The 14,984-nt window shown below is 41.4% G+C and overlaps 1 protein-coding gene across 2 annotated transcripts in view; it reads left to right on the forward strand.

Moving 5' to 3' along the window:
- ETV5 (ETS variant transcription factor 5) overlaps window positions 1–14,984 on the forward strand; it is a 56,370-nt gene that overhangs the window by 19,762 nt on the left and 21,624 nt on the right. For both annotated transcript variants that reach the window (XM_064277037.1, XM_003412901.4), the window contains exons 6-7: window positions 5,398–5,527; window positions 6,413–6,700. In XM_064277037.1, the coding sequence (XP_064133107.1) occupies window positions 5,398–5,527; window positions 6,413–6,700 (418 nt within the window). The remainder of the gene's footprint in view (window positions 1–5,397; window positions 5,528–6,412; window positions 6,701–14,984) is intronic.

A 14,984-nucleotide genomic window follows, 5' to 3' on the forward strand; every position in this document is an offset into this window, starting at 1 on the left:
GACTCCTTATGCCCCCTCAACAGTCACTATTCCCACCCAACGGTAACCTGTCTTGTCATTTAACACCGTGGATTGGATTTGCCTCTTGAACTTTATGTAGTTAGACTCATACAGTATGTACCCTTTTGTGCCTGGCCCTTTTGCTGAACGCATTTATGAGATTTGTCCACATTGTTCAGCGTAATTGTAACTTCTTCATTCCCATTTCTCTGTAGAGCTGAGGTTTTGATTGGGATTGCATTGAATCTGTAGATAAATTTGGGAAGAATTGATATCTTTATCATATCAAGCTTTCTAGTCCATGAATATATCAGTCCAATTATGGGAGTTCATTCATTTCCCTCAGTGTTAATGTAGTTTTCACTATAGGTATCTTACGTATCTTTTATTAGATGTACTCCTAGGTATTTGATGTTTTTTGTTGCTATTATAAATGTTAATTTTTTAATTTAAATTTACCATATTATTTACTATGTAGAGAAATGCAGCTATTTTTATAAATTGAGCTTGTATCCAATGATCTTGATAGATTAGCCTATCGATTCTAATACTTTGTGCATTCTTTCATATTTTCTGTATATCCACCCAGACCATCTGTGACTAGTGGCAGTTATATTCCTTTCTAGTCCTTTTGCCTTTTATTTCTTTTTCTTGCTTTATTGTATTGGATAGGAGCAGGCCTGGTTTTTGTTTTGTTTTGTTTTTTTGTCACTGTGTCAGATAAGAAAGTGTTTTAAAAAGTTCCCTAGATCATTAAGAAAAACCACTATGAAGTTAAGTTGGTTGACTTGTGAACATCATATCTGAATTTAAAATGGTAACATGGTGTTCTGCAAAGCAATACTTTGTAGTACCTGCCCACAGATACGGATTTAAATAGGTCTTTTCAGCACCTGCCCTTGCCTTTACTACCCCTGACATGCAGAGATTCTCATATATACTCCTGCATGGATTCTTAGCAGAGTTCTTATAATCAAATGGAAGTCCAGAGAACTCAGAATGTCCTTGCTTCAGATGTGGCATTAACAGAGGTTTGTCCAGAAGCAATCTCACTTGGTGGGAAGGGGCAGAGCATTTAGGAAGAGGCTGTGTGAGTGGCTACCGTGTGGAGTCTGCAGGCCAGTGACCTGATAACAGGTCTTCCAAGGTGCCTGCAACTATCCAAGTGAGCAGAAGACTTTGATCAGCTGAAGTATAGAGGGGAGAATGTTTGATACCTGTTAGATGGAACGCCAGAACAGGAGGCAAAAATTCCGAAAAGTAAAGGCTGCTGGAAACAGAGATGTTAGTTGCTGGTGGTGGTGGAGGAGAGATCCTGGCCATTTTAGTGGCCTAGGAATAGAATAGGGCAAAGTGTCAGTTTAAGTTCTTGAGTGGACTCAGGTGTATTAGGAGTGCCGCCAGCTGGAGAGTGCAGGCTACACATGAGTATACAGACCCTGACAGCTGGCAAAAAGTAGTTTTCCATGCTTTTCTCTAGTGTTCTTTATCCCCTTTCTCCATCTCTTCCCGTATTTCTTATAGTTCCTTTTTGATGTAGTTTTTTCCTCTCACATTTCCTCTTTGAGACAGTGTAACGGAATGGCCAAGAACTGTGTAGATCACAATTCTGGCCACTTAAACTAGCTGTGAGACTGTACCAAGTTACTTACCTTTCTGAACCTTGGTTTTCTCATCTATAATGGATACAGTGGAAGTAGTTGTTTCATTGGGTTGTGACGATCTAATGAAATTATGTAAGAGCAAACTGGCACATAGTAAATGCTAGGGAATCTGGGTACCTCTTTCTTAGTCTGTCTTCCTTTGTTTTTTTTCCAAAGGTGTTATTTCCCCTCATTCATTTTTCCTTTATTCAAGAGGACTCTCTTAACCAGGTATAATGTTGTATTTTTGTTGTTGTAGCTGAAAAAAAAAGATACATCTTCTTTAATTTTTAATGTATAAAGTGGGTCAGTGGAATATTTTCCATTTCTGTCAGTGTGGTAGAAGAGTACTGAAAAGATTGTGGGGACCCTTACCTCTTTCCTCTCTAATAGCAGTAGCTCCAAAACCTTGAGCTGTTCCTTTGGACCTTAGGGTCCTTATCTGTAAATGTAAGGGCCTGAGTTAATTGTACTGTGTGGCCATGTTCTATCTTTATCTGCATCTACGAGAAGATTCCAAAAGTCAGATCCCTCACGAAATGATACGTGCCATGAAAGGACCATGTCTGTTTGGCTTACCATTGTATCCCCAGCACCTCCAGAAGTCCTGGCCCATAGACGGTGCTCAGTGAATGAATGAATGAATCCTTTATGACAAGGAAAGCATTCACCACAAATTGTTGTCAGGACACCAATGGCTTTCTAGGCCTATCTTCTATAATTAAGCTTAAACTCAAAGTTTCTAGTTGTAGAAATTGTTTATCAGCTCAAATAGCCAGCTGTCTTAGCATTTCTTGTCAAACTTCCTCAAGAATTCATGATCCATTTTCAATTCCAGTTCATTGCAGTCCTTTAGAATTCCTAGGTCTCTGTGGTCATTAAGTAAATCCACTGTGCAAAGGTGAATACTCTAGTTTTGAAAGTACAGTGTAAAATTACACAACATCATAGCATCATCTACAAGGTGCTGTGCCATTTTCTTTATTTCTCAAGGTAGCATCACATTTTACAAATGGGGAAATAAGACTCAGAGCAAGGAGTGAACATTCCCTGTACTCACGAGTTCCTGCTTTAAATACAACACTATCCCTGACTGAGGTACACCATGATCAGGCTTCTTCACACCTCCTCCAGCCCAGCCGTCCTTTGGAGAGCTGGGACTTTTCCCTTGCCACTCGCAGGGTCCCTGATGACTTTCCTGTCAGTGTAGATCTGTGAAGCTTGCCATTCTCACTCCTGCCTTGTTTCATTCTCTCCTCTCCTTCAAATAATTGATTTCTGAGGAAAAATTGCAGCTAACATTTTGCCTAGCCTTGTAGGACACATGTGTCCCCTGCCTTCAAGGTTAAAAACCTACTGAAAATATAGTCTATTCATTCGCTCATAAAGTCCGTGAACTTCTCTTCTGTGCACTTCTTTGTGTAGGGGACTCGAGATTGCGTGTCTAAGACCAAGTTGGGGAAGTAGAAGATACTATGTAATTTAGAGCTAAAATGAGGTGTTACGTACTAAGAGCGCTGTGTAGGTCTGAAGAAATGAAAACATCAGAATTAGCTGATAGTTTAGATTCTCTTTCAAAATGGATATATTCTGTTCCTGAAACCATTATAAATTTTTTTTTTTTTTCTGGACAGTTTTGGTTTACCCTCTGGTGTTAGTCTTGTCAACAGAACTGGTAACTTTTGTAATAATATTGTGGAAATGTCAAGAATACCTAAAACCTGAAATGAGAACATTGAATAACCCCGTAATTATTTACTTCCCAAACTTAAGCAAGTAAAGCAGTGATTATAAATGATTGTCTCTAGGTAAAGTAAGGAAAGTATCCTTTTCAAGAACATATGTATAACTTTTGTTTAAATCGGGGCGTCAGCGCCTTTCCCTGTTATTTTGCTGAAACTTTCTGGCAGAAGACTGGCAAGAGGAGAACGACAGGAAGGCAGTGCCGAGAACCACTAGAACATCCACTGCTTTGGAGAAATGGTTTTCTCTGTCAAATTGACTTTCAAACAACAAGCTTAGCTATTTTCCGTGTCTGAAAACATTTGATAACAATTGAATGTGGGCTGCCGTGATGTCACCATCCAAAAATCACAAGAGAGACTCTAACGACTTCTAAATATAATCTGCCAGTTCTGTGCTTAGTTCATCTCTTCAGGAAAAGCAGTCGGCATCATGTAAGAAAGGAATTGTGAAAACCTGCCCTTTGCAGTCAGTCACCAGCAGGACTTGGCAGCAGCGTTGCTTTATAAACTTGACATCTGCGATAGAGTCAACCAGCTCACCCGTTCACCCCCGAGCCCAGAATTCAGGGTTTTGGGAGGCACCTGCGAAACCGGAAGATTGTTCGTTCTTATCAGACAGACAGGAGATGATCATTTAGCTAATTCTACCTCTTATAATCATTAAGAAGTAACCAAACTTGTGAACATGTTTTAGGAGTAAACACCGAGTCAAACATAAAATGTTAGTAGGTCACAAGAGCACTGACCATGGTTAGCTATTGAGTGAGACCTTTGATACAGTAGAAGGCGGCAGGCACTTCACTGGAGCTTAACTCCATCTCCTGCCATCCTCCAAGGCCGCTGGACAGGGAGTAGCCGTTCCAACCCATAGCTATGAGAAGGCAGCCCTCATGGTGCAGCATCTTTCATTTATCCTACTTTGAGTAAAGTGCCCTCTCTGAAATGAGCTGGCTCCCAGATAGGAAAGAAAAGGCAAACCTAGATTTTCTTGTTTGCTGGGTAGGCTGAGCCATGGTGGCACAGAGGTTAAGCACTCAGCTGCTAACTGAAAGGTGGACAGTTCGAACCCACTAACTGCTCTGCGGGAGAAAGATGTGGCAGTCTTTTTCCATCAAGATTTACAGCCTTGAAAACCCTATGGGGCAGTTCCACTTTGTCCTACAGGGTTGCTATGAGTCAGAATCGACTCAGTGGCAGTGGATTTGCTGACACAGTGGTTAAGCATTCGGCTGAGAACCAAAAGGTCATCTCAACAGCAACTGGGATAAAAGGATTGATAGGAAGGTCTGCCCTTTCTTGTTGGTCACTGAGAAAGGCAGGCGACAAGCATTATAAGCCTTTAGGGCTACTTTTCCTGTATGCAGTTAGCTTTTCTTGGGTAGTGATTTGGTCGATAGTTTTATTCTTTTGTTTTAAAAAATTTTTATTAGGACCCAAAGTTGAGTGTTTGTTACTCAGATCTGACATTTAGAGTTACTTGAGGAACGATTTTATAAAGACCGTATATTTAATTTGTAAATAGGCCTCTGAACAAGAAATGTATTTACCAGAGCAACTCCAAGCCTATGATAAACTGATTAATGCCTACCAGCGTATTTTTGCTTCTTTTGTCCCTTTTTTTGGAAACCAGAATTCTTGGTATCTGCAACCCCTGATATTCTACCCCACCTTCAGTTTTGTTTGTTTGTTTTGGGGGGAAGAACCGTCACCTGCAGAATTTTTAAGCGTTTCAGAGCCATTTTTTAGGGAAACAGACCTATGACCCAGAGGATGTGGGGGAAAAAGACTTGGTTAATTAAAAGTGCCATCATGGTTTCTGACTTTAGAGACCTTTTCATTGGTTTTAGATAGAAGGTTATGTGTTTTAAATGTTCTGCTTTCCCTGGAATTGACTTGATGTGAGCTCCCGAAACAGTTGGCCGGTTACAGGCTTTGCAGAAGGAGGCATGTGCTCCCTATTAACCAGCTAACCGCTCTCTGTCCCTTCTTCCTCCCTCTTCTGATTTCAGTGGTGCTTCATGCCCCGCCGCCAGCCAAGATCAAACGGGAGCTGCACAGCCCGTCCTCTGAGCTGTCCTCCTGTAGCCATGAGCAGGCTCTCGGTGCTAACTACAGAGAAAAGTGCCTCTACAACTATTGGTAAGTGGAGCCAGGCAACGGCTGCCCAGGAGGGCCCTGGAGGTAGCCGTCACACAGACAGTTCCAAGTACTATCCAGCAGATGCTGGGGGCGAACACCTCTGTCTTCCATGGCAACATAATCCTCCAGGTGTAGACCAGTCCGTGGGGGCCCCTGTGCTTCGTGAACCACAGAACTGTGAAAGCACAGTGACTCTGCAGGGAACTAAGTCCATGGGGTACTGAGCCCTACTAGGGAACTGAGCCCCAAGTCCTGGGCTGTTTGATCTGTGGCTTCCAAGGGGGGCATATACGCTTCTTCATGCCTATCATATGTTAATGTGAACTTTAAGCACCAAAGAAGTAATCTGCAAATCAGAATATGTGAAAAAGGCCTGGTGCGTGCCCTTTACTTAAGACTACCCAGGACCCAGGAATAAGGCTTTAATTTTAAAACTCTTCTTTGCTCTAGAAGACAAACAAAGATCGGCCTGAAAGGGGAAGGAGAAGCCTTGTTAATTCAAGTGATGTTAAGGCAGACATGTACCCTTATGCAGAATTCCTGGGAACACTGGGAGGAGGAGGGCAGAAAACACCTCCATAGCGTAGCCGCCCCTCACCCACCCACCCCTGCACACGCACACACAGAATTCTTTTAGAAAGAGGGAAAAAGGAAACCGGAAGCAGAGGCTAAAATTATCTTTGAGAAAAATCACTAGAAGTGTTAAATGAGTCCCAGTGACGTGCTGTTTATCACTTTTCGGAGGTACAAATATGCCCTCAGGGCTGCTAGCAATTTAACTATGTTAATGTTGTCATTTCCTGGCAACTCTGGGCTGCTGGACCAGGTAACCTTGCTAATGGCTTGATTGCAGCTTAATGGTTTCTTCTCTTTTTCTGTTTACAGTGCCTACGATAGGAAGCCTCCCTCTGGGTTCAAGCCATTAACCCCCCCTACCACGCCCCTGTCACCCCCTCACCAGAATTCCCTACTTCCCCCGCCTCAGGCAGCTCTGCCCACCTCTGTACAGGCCCCTGCGGCTGTCCCAGTACAAGGCATGGGCCCTGCCCCCGTGCCTCACTCCCTTCAAGAACCTGGGCCACAGCAGCAAACCTTCGCAGTCCCCCGACCACCACATCAGCCCATGCAGATGGCAAAGATGATGGCTGACAACCAGTATCCATCGGAACAGAGGTGGGTGGATGCTGATCTGGACCTCCTTAGCTGTCTCCTCCCTCACCCCTCTCCTTTTTCTCATTGGGAGAGAAAGGATAAGTAGTTGGTTATATTTACCCGGTACCTGTAAAGTTCTCATTCCATGGAGCTTCTTGTGAGGTAAAACTAATACTCTGAATAACATGGCTTCTTTACATACCATCCTGTTCGTGAGGCGCTGCAGATAGTTTATAGACATGACACCATCCTTACCAAGCATGTGAAGGAGGAGGTAGGTAGTTCTGTCCTCATACCGTTACAGACCTGGAGAAAGAACGACTTGCCCAGGAGACGCAGCCAGTGGAGCTTCGCCAAGGGCAGGTTTCCTGGCTCCTCACCGCTACTGCCTACTAGAATTGAACCTTGGTTTACGCTGCCCACAATTACTTTATTACCATTTTACTTCCATTTTACCATTTTACTCTTAGGGGAGATTGCCAGGTTAAAGCAAGTTATTACTCATCTGATTTTAACACATTTTCATACTAGGAGATTAGCTAAGGACCTTACTTGTAATTATCCACTTTTGAGGTAGATATCTCCTCGTTTTATGCCAAATGCTTATACATTCCTAATAAGGACATCCAGGCATCAGAAGTAACTTGTCCAGTCATTCATTTCACCAAAGTCACGTAAAGGAGGCCTACTCTGCAAACGTCAAACTTGAGCTTTTTAAGTCCCAGCCTTCTAAGGCCATTTTCTGAGTTGTAGAATTTTGAGTGCTTGTGGCCTTCCTTTCTATAGGATGTTCTGGAGCCTTTTTTTTCTTCTTTTTTTATTAAAAAAAAAAAAAAAGTCTCTGGGGTGAGGAGGTACCATAGGCAGGAAGATGTGATGTCTGTCAGTTGCGTTACCAAGGGCTGCATGATGGTGGCTGTTGTATTTCCTTCCTTTCTTGCTCTGCATTGGGTGGGTATAGGAAGGGAGGGTATATGAGTGAATCTTCCGAGGCCTGGCCCAACCCAAGTGTCTCCCAGTATTTACGTGGAAGTCACTTTATTTCTGTGAAATGCAGAAAAGAGCTGGCACCTTTGTCTGGTTCTTCTCCCCCGCCCACCTTGCTGAGAAAGCCACCGTAAAGAACTGGATCGTTTGGCCGGGTAGAGTTTAGGCCAAAGACCATGAACACCATGGGGCTTGCTCGCTACTGGGGTTCCATCTCGATCTGGAAATTTGAAATTTTATTTAAAAGTTTTCAGACTTTTTTTTAAGTTGGCGACTAATTCAAATTAAAAACAACACTCTGCAAACTAAACAAAATCTCTCTGTGGGCGATATCATCCTTCAGACCTGCCAATTTGCGAACTCAAGTCTAGAAACCATTTTTACTTCAGCGGTTTTTTATTTTTGTGAAAAAACAGCATCAGGGACAAGGAGCAAGATACATATTTGGTATTTGAAATGCTTAGCAAACTTTGTGTTTCACATATCACATGTAAGGGAAAATGACTTCATGTTAAATCCCTTTTACTTAAATTTCCCCCTCAATCCTTCTTTCATAGGCAGGGGGCTTTCATAAGCATGTTGTGTTAACAGTTGACTGAGTCGGAAGGAAAACACCCTGATTCTGCTGGAGGTTATTTACCTTCTGCAGTCCTGGCAGACAGTATAAAACCAAAAAAAAAAAAAAAAAAAATACCACACCCATTGCCATCGAGTTGATTCCAACTCAAAGCGACCCTATAGGACAGAGTAGAACTGCCCCATAGGGTTTCCAAGGAGCGGCTGGTGGATTCAAACTGTCGACCTTTTCATTAGCAGCCAAATGCTTAACCACAGCGCCGCCAGGGCTCTCCGTAGTATATTTAGTGAAATAGGTTTGTCTCCAGGCCACCAGCCTCCTCGTGAGAGAAAGAAGTTTGGGTTCGTGAGATCTACGAGTATCTGCCATCAGGTGTCCAAAGGTGGAGAGACCAGAACCTCTGCAGATGTTTCTTTTTTGGGGTGATCCTCCCTGAAATCTGCCTGTTCATCTCAGACTTACTCCCCCTTACACTCCGCCTCTAGGAATAATAAGTCTAAAAGAAAAAGACTTCACACGCATTGGGGCAATACTTGAGAGAATTGGGATGGATGGTGAATTATTCCGTAGGGTCCTAAATTGATGGAATAAAAACAACATGGGCTTTTAGGCTTGGACACTAGAGCACTGTTGCCTCAAGCTTAGGGTGTTTGAGTGAGGGGGGACCTGGTTGAAAACGCAGATTTCTGTGTTCTACCCCAGAGATTGAGTTGTTGGCTCTGGGGCAGGGCCTGGATATATTCTCACACTTTGAGAATCTTGTATCTCATTTGTGTTCCATCCCACATTTTTTTTTAAAGTACCAAGTACCTGGTACTCCATTTTGTTGCCCTTACTGCCCTTGTGTATTAATGAGGGTATCCGTGTGATATCTGTGTGGTGCACAATACATCAGTATGATTTGTTGGTAGATACTAAGTAACACAGACAAATGAGACAAATCAAAAAACGCTGTTTGTGTGGGACATCAAGCTTAATAATCACGTATTTAATAATTTTTATGCCTGCCCCAAAGCGGGGTAGATCATTTTTGTTAGGACTATAGTTTGTTCTTTGTTCATAACTTTTCTCAAAAAAAGAGCATGTTACTTCAAAACCAGCTGCCTAACAAAAATATAGATTAGAAGGTAATCTTATTTGAGGCTTTTAAATAATCTGTGGCTGAGGCAGAGTAGGAAACCCTTTCTAACAGATAAGAAAATCATGCCTCAGAGCAGCTGAGGGACTTCCTCAAAGTCAGATAGCCAAGTACAGAGTCCTACCTTTAGAAAATAAAACATAAGTTTGCAACTAAACCATCTGTTGTTCTTATGATTTGGGGGGGAGGGGGGGATTGCTAACATTCACTAAATAAAAAAAAAATCCATTGCCTTCAAGTCAATTCTGATTCATAGAGACCCTATAGGACGGAGTAGAACTGCCCCATAGGGTTTCCAAGGAGCAGCTGGTGGATTCGAACTGCTAACCTTTTGGTTAGCAGGTAGGCTCTCTACCAAAAGCTAAATGAGTGACCTTGAGAAATCTGTTTTAACCTTGACCCATGCAGGAACTTTATCCATCTCTTAACCTACAAAATCCTACATTCCTGCATCACTTACCTAACAAAATACACCTTGTAGCACAAGTCTTTTTTGTTTTGCTCTCAGTGTGCCTTATCTCTTCAGTTGAGTAGAGTAAGCTCTTTGAGGATTAATAAAAAAACATCATTTAGGCTTCTTTCTTTAGACCACATTTAGTGGGATACTCCCTTGTGCTCCATACATGTTTGCTGATAGTGATAATAGTTTGCTAGAATTATACTTTGAACAGCTAAAATATAATCTAGTCAAAGTATATTCTGAATGTTTTATATAAGCTTAGTATATAATCCTTAATAAGTAAGAATTTATTTTTAGAAAATAAATAACTATGTTTGAAAGCAGTGATTTATATTGGTGATTTCCATCCCCCAAGGAGGGGAGAAAAACCCTAAAACATGTCATTTGGCATGTTCAGACATGTTTCATTTCTCCTTAAAGATCAGCTGCTCCTTGAAGACACAGAGTGCTTTTCATTCTGCCATCCAAACCTTGTGTGTTTTTTCATTGTGCTGGGTAGAGGAGCCCAGAAAAATATTCCTGTGTTAGCCCCGTATGTATTTTTGTAACATCTCGTTACATCTCAAGTGAAGGGAGGCCCTCTTGAGGCCCGAAAATTCAACTGAAGAGGCTCCACTAAGAAATGTATAATCTAAGAATTTTGGAATACACTGAGAAAGAGGCAAAAACCCATGACAAGGACAAAATGTAAGCAACTACTCTTGCTGGTAGAAAACTGTTTTGATCATCCCTAAGGGCCTGAGCATTATAGTAGGCGATTGTGCTATCATTGATAGTTGCAATGCAGCGCCCTGAGTCACCCAGAAAGGTCAGTTACACAGAGTCTTCTGAAAGAGGAAATCATCTAACCTGTTTGAGAACATTATGATCAAGACTTCTAAGCTTAAAGGGATGAGCTTAAGTTTTCTGGAGTAGATTTACAGAGAAGTACTCATTCCCTAAAGATCTAGATAAATGGAGAGGTTTAGTATGCTCAAGTTTTTCTCTTCTTCCTACTAACTGTCTTAAAGTCTGTCCCTAATTAACTGCTGTCCATTTTTGACCTTCAAATTCTGTAATGTTGAGAGAGGAAAGAACTTGTCTGTGAGTCACATTTGTAGGCTGGCCAGGAATGAAGCGAATGGTCCAACCATCTTCTCTCCATGTTATGTATGGTGGCACAAATTCACTTTGGGATCTAAAACTGAGTTTCATGGATGCTTAATGGAGCTTTCTTTGATAGTCTTAATAATGTATTTCTAATGGTTAGAGTGGAAACGCTGGTGGCTTAGTGGTTCAGAGCTATGGCTGCTAACCAAAAGGTCCACAGTTGGAATCCACCAGGCGCTCCTTGGAAACCCTATGGGGCAGTTCTACTGTATCCTATAGGGTCGGAATCGACTTGACAGCAGTGGGTTTGGTTTTGATTTTAATGGTTAAAGTAGGAGTTTTTTGTCTTTTTCTGGATCTTAAGAGGACTTGTTTTCAGCATTTCATCATGTTTACTATAGGCTTTTTGTTACTTTTTATCAAATTGGAGCGCCAGTGGCACAGTGGTTAAGAGCTTGACTGCTAACCAAAAGATTGGCAGTTTGAATCCACCAGCCACTCCATGGGCAGTTCTACTCTGTCCTCTAGGGTCACTGTGAATTGGAATCGACTCAGTGGCAATAGTTTTTTGGGTTTTTGTAATCAAGTTAAATGAAATTTGCTTTTATTCCTGGTTTACTAAGAGTCTTTGACATGAATGGATGTTGAATTTTATCACCTTTTCTGTCTCTATTGAGATGATAAAATGATTTTTATCCTTAAATTTGTTAACATGGTAAAATGGTTAAGTTACATTATTTATATAAAACCAACCTTGCATTCTCATGATAAACTCCACTTGATTATGTATTCTTTTTTGTGCATTGTGCTAACTTGATTTCTCATTTAGGACTTTTGCATCTGTATTCATGATTGAGAATAATGCATAATTTTTTTTTCTTATATTGCCCTTGTAGGTTTTAGCGTTGAGGTCAGCACATTAAATAAGTGGGGAATGGTCTTTCTTTTTCTATATTCTGAAATAGTTCGTGTGAAGTTAGAATTCTTTGAAAGTTTAGAATTCACCAGTAAAACCATTTGGGCCTGATGTTTTCTTTGTGGGGAGATTTTTAATTACTGGCTCAGTATCTTTGCTTTTTATAATCTTGCTCTGGATATCTATTTAGTCGAGTGAATTTTAATAAATTATCTTCTAGGAATTTGTCCATTTTGTGTAAGTTCTAAAATTATTTGGCATAAATTTGCTCATAATGTTTTTTTTAATCGGTAGTTGTTACTTTTTCATTTTGATATTATTTACCTAGATCTTTTTTTTCTTTTTTAGTCTTGCCAGACAATTTTTTCTTTTTAGCTATATCCCACAAATTCTACGATTTGTGGTATTTTTTTTAATTCAGTTCCAGATGCTTCCTATTATGATTTCTTTTTGACCCTTGAGTTCTTTAAAAGTATATTTCTTAATTTCCAACATATGTTTTTTTTTTAATTGTCTAGACTATATGATTTTAATTTCAGTGTCATCAAGTGAATATTTTTAAGTGGTTATTGAAACAATTACAGAAACAGCATAGGCTGGCGGCTCAGGAGTTGGACAGACTAACAGATCTAGGGTCGAATTTCAACTCTGCTACTTACTGTCTATCTGTGTGACCTCAGGCAGATAGTTAACTTCTCTAAGTTTGGCTTCCTCATCTGAAAATGGGAGAAGAGTTGTACTTACCACATGGAATTGTTGAGTGGATTAAATGAAGTACTACTGGCATAGAGGAAGTGAGCCGTGTTAGCTTCTACGACAATTTTACTGTTTAAAAATCACCTTCATTTTCCGTAAAGAAAACAGTACTAAAGGAATCTTCAGTTGCTTCATTGTTCAATTTTTTTTTTTTTAAGTTTAAAGCTCCCCCTTATCCCTATTCTTTTCTTTTCCTCGTCAGACAGCTGTATATGTAAAACTACTATTTTTACCATCTCATGTCCTGAGAACATGTTACGTTTGCATCACCTTCCTTCTCCCGTATTTGATCTTAAGAAATCACGCAAACATCTAGACCTTGAAAGGAAATACTCTGTTCCTCACCTTTAATGTTTTATCACAGTGTAATTGGGCCAGTTGGATCTAAGCAGAGCAGCGTTGACTGGCCTTGCAGAGCTCTCAACGTTGTTTCAGAGTTTTTTAATGTGTTTTTAGGGGCAGTGTTTGGGTATTGTTTTGTAACAGTGGCTGGCTCTTGGTTATAGGGCAGAAAAATAAACATTGAATTGGGTGGTACCACCCAGAATAAAATCAGCATTCTCTTACTGAGAAAGGAGAATGAATATTGCGTAGACAACTAGCGGGCTCATTTGTTTCAGTGTGTGTGATTGCCTTCTCCCAGTTCCTTAAAATTTTCCCTTATATTTGCATAGCTTCTGAATTTTCCATTTCTGGTGTCCGTATGTTGGGCTGGGAGGAGGTGGAGAAGTTGATGGTGGTGTTTGAAGGTAATATACATTGAGAATTACCAGTGTGCTGAGCTCTGTTACATTTACATGTGTTACCTTATGTAATCTTTACAACAAACCTTTGGGACAGGTATTTTGGTCGTCATCATTTTACTGATGAGGAAACTGAGGCTCAGAGCAGTTATGTAACGTGCCCAAGGTCCTGTAGTCCTATAGCTAGTAAATGGTCAGGGTTGAGTTTCGGCCCAGGACTCTCTGAGTCCACAGCCAGAGCCTCTTATTCAGCTGTGCTGTTTCTCTATTTTCCATCTTCTTATCCTTCACGGAAATACTGTGTGCATGGGGTTGGTTTCTTGGCAGATTATATGTATGTACTAGCTGGCCTCTGAAGCATCATTATTTCACCTGGCACCCATAGCCACTATGTAGTTTTCGTCAAATCCACACTTTTCTCCTATAAGCATGGCGTTTACTCTGTCTTGGCAGCAGGAACCAAAAAGGAAATGCAGAAAAAGCATCTAACGGTTTTCATAACGTAAACCAAATGTTGGTAGCGTGGGTGAGCTCTTTGGAGGAAAGGCGCTGTATAAATCTGACAAATAAATAAATAAATAACTGATTCTTTAAATAAACTGGCACTGAGAAAGCCTTAACCTCCAGCCTGTTGAATGTAGGCGTCCTCTGTAGTCAGAAGCCCCCTTTCGCTCACCAAACATTAGTTCCTTATGCCATGAACTCTGCAGGAATAATTGCTGGGGGGAAAGGGACAGGGCTTAGAGGGAGGAAGAAGTGTGTAGAAGCCGAGCTGCTCTGCTGTTGAAAATGATTTGCCTGCCTCAGTAAATAAGAGGCATCCTTGTCATAGCTGTATTATATACACAACGCATTCTTAGATACTTCAAAAGGACCCAGACAGGGGAAGGGGGTTCACATAAAGGTCAGTGAGCAAAGGTCACAGAATGCGTTTTGAGGACAACAAGAACTGGCATTACTTTACTAATCTCTGCAAATAAAAGCCATCGTCAGCACTGAGCCCTGAGAATCTTTCTTCCAGATATGTTGATTTTGTGACCTGCCCCTAAGATCAAAGGAGGCCTGGTGGTGCAGTAGCTAAGCGCTCAGCTGCAAACCAAGAGGTCAGCAGTTCGAGACCACTAAACCACTGCATGGGAGAATGATGTGGCAGTCTGCTTCCATAAAGATTTACAGCCTTGAAAACCCTATGGGGCAGATCTGCTTTGTTCTACAGGGCCGCTGTGAGGTGAAGTCAACTTTGTGGCCGTGGGTTTGGGTTGGATTGGCTTGGTATCCCTAAGATCCCCTCTGCCATCCTACTCCCTCAAAAACAACCAGCACTGAACAATCCCAATTATAGGATCTTTTCCTGCAGATCGCAGAGCTCTAAGCTTCAGGCATCCTTGAAGTCATGCTTGGGGGAGGAGATGGAGGGTGGCTGGTGCCCATATGAAAGTACCTTTTCCTGAAGGGGCCATACCAGGCAGACTCTAGAGTTTCATTCTGGAAGCTGAGATGAGCACTGAGCGGAAGTGGGGTGATGGGCGTGTCAGCTGCAGAGTTTCTGGTTACAGAACTGAGCTGTACGGGCCATCTATCTCAGAGCCATCAAAGGAACTAATTTGTGGAGGTCACCTTTGACATGCTAAGATGGTGG

Source organism: Loxodonta africana, chromosome 1 (genome assembly GCF_030014295.1).
Source record: "Loxodonta africana isolate mLoxAfr1 chromosome 1, mLoxAfr1.hap2, whole genome shotgun sequence".
Taxonomy (NCBI): Eukaryota; Metazoa; Chordata; class Mammalia; order Proboscidea; family Elephantidae; genus Loxodonta; species Loxodonta africana.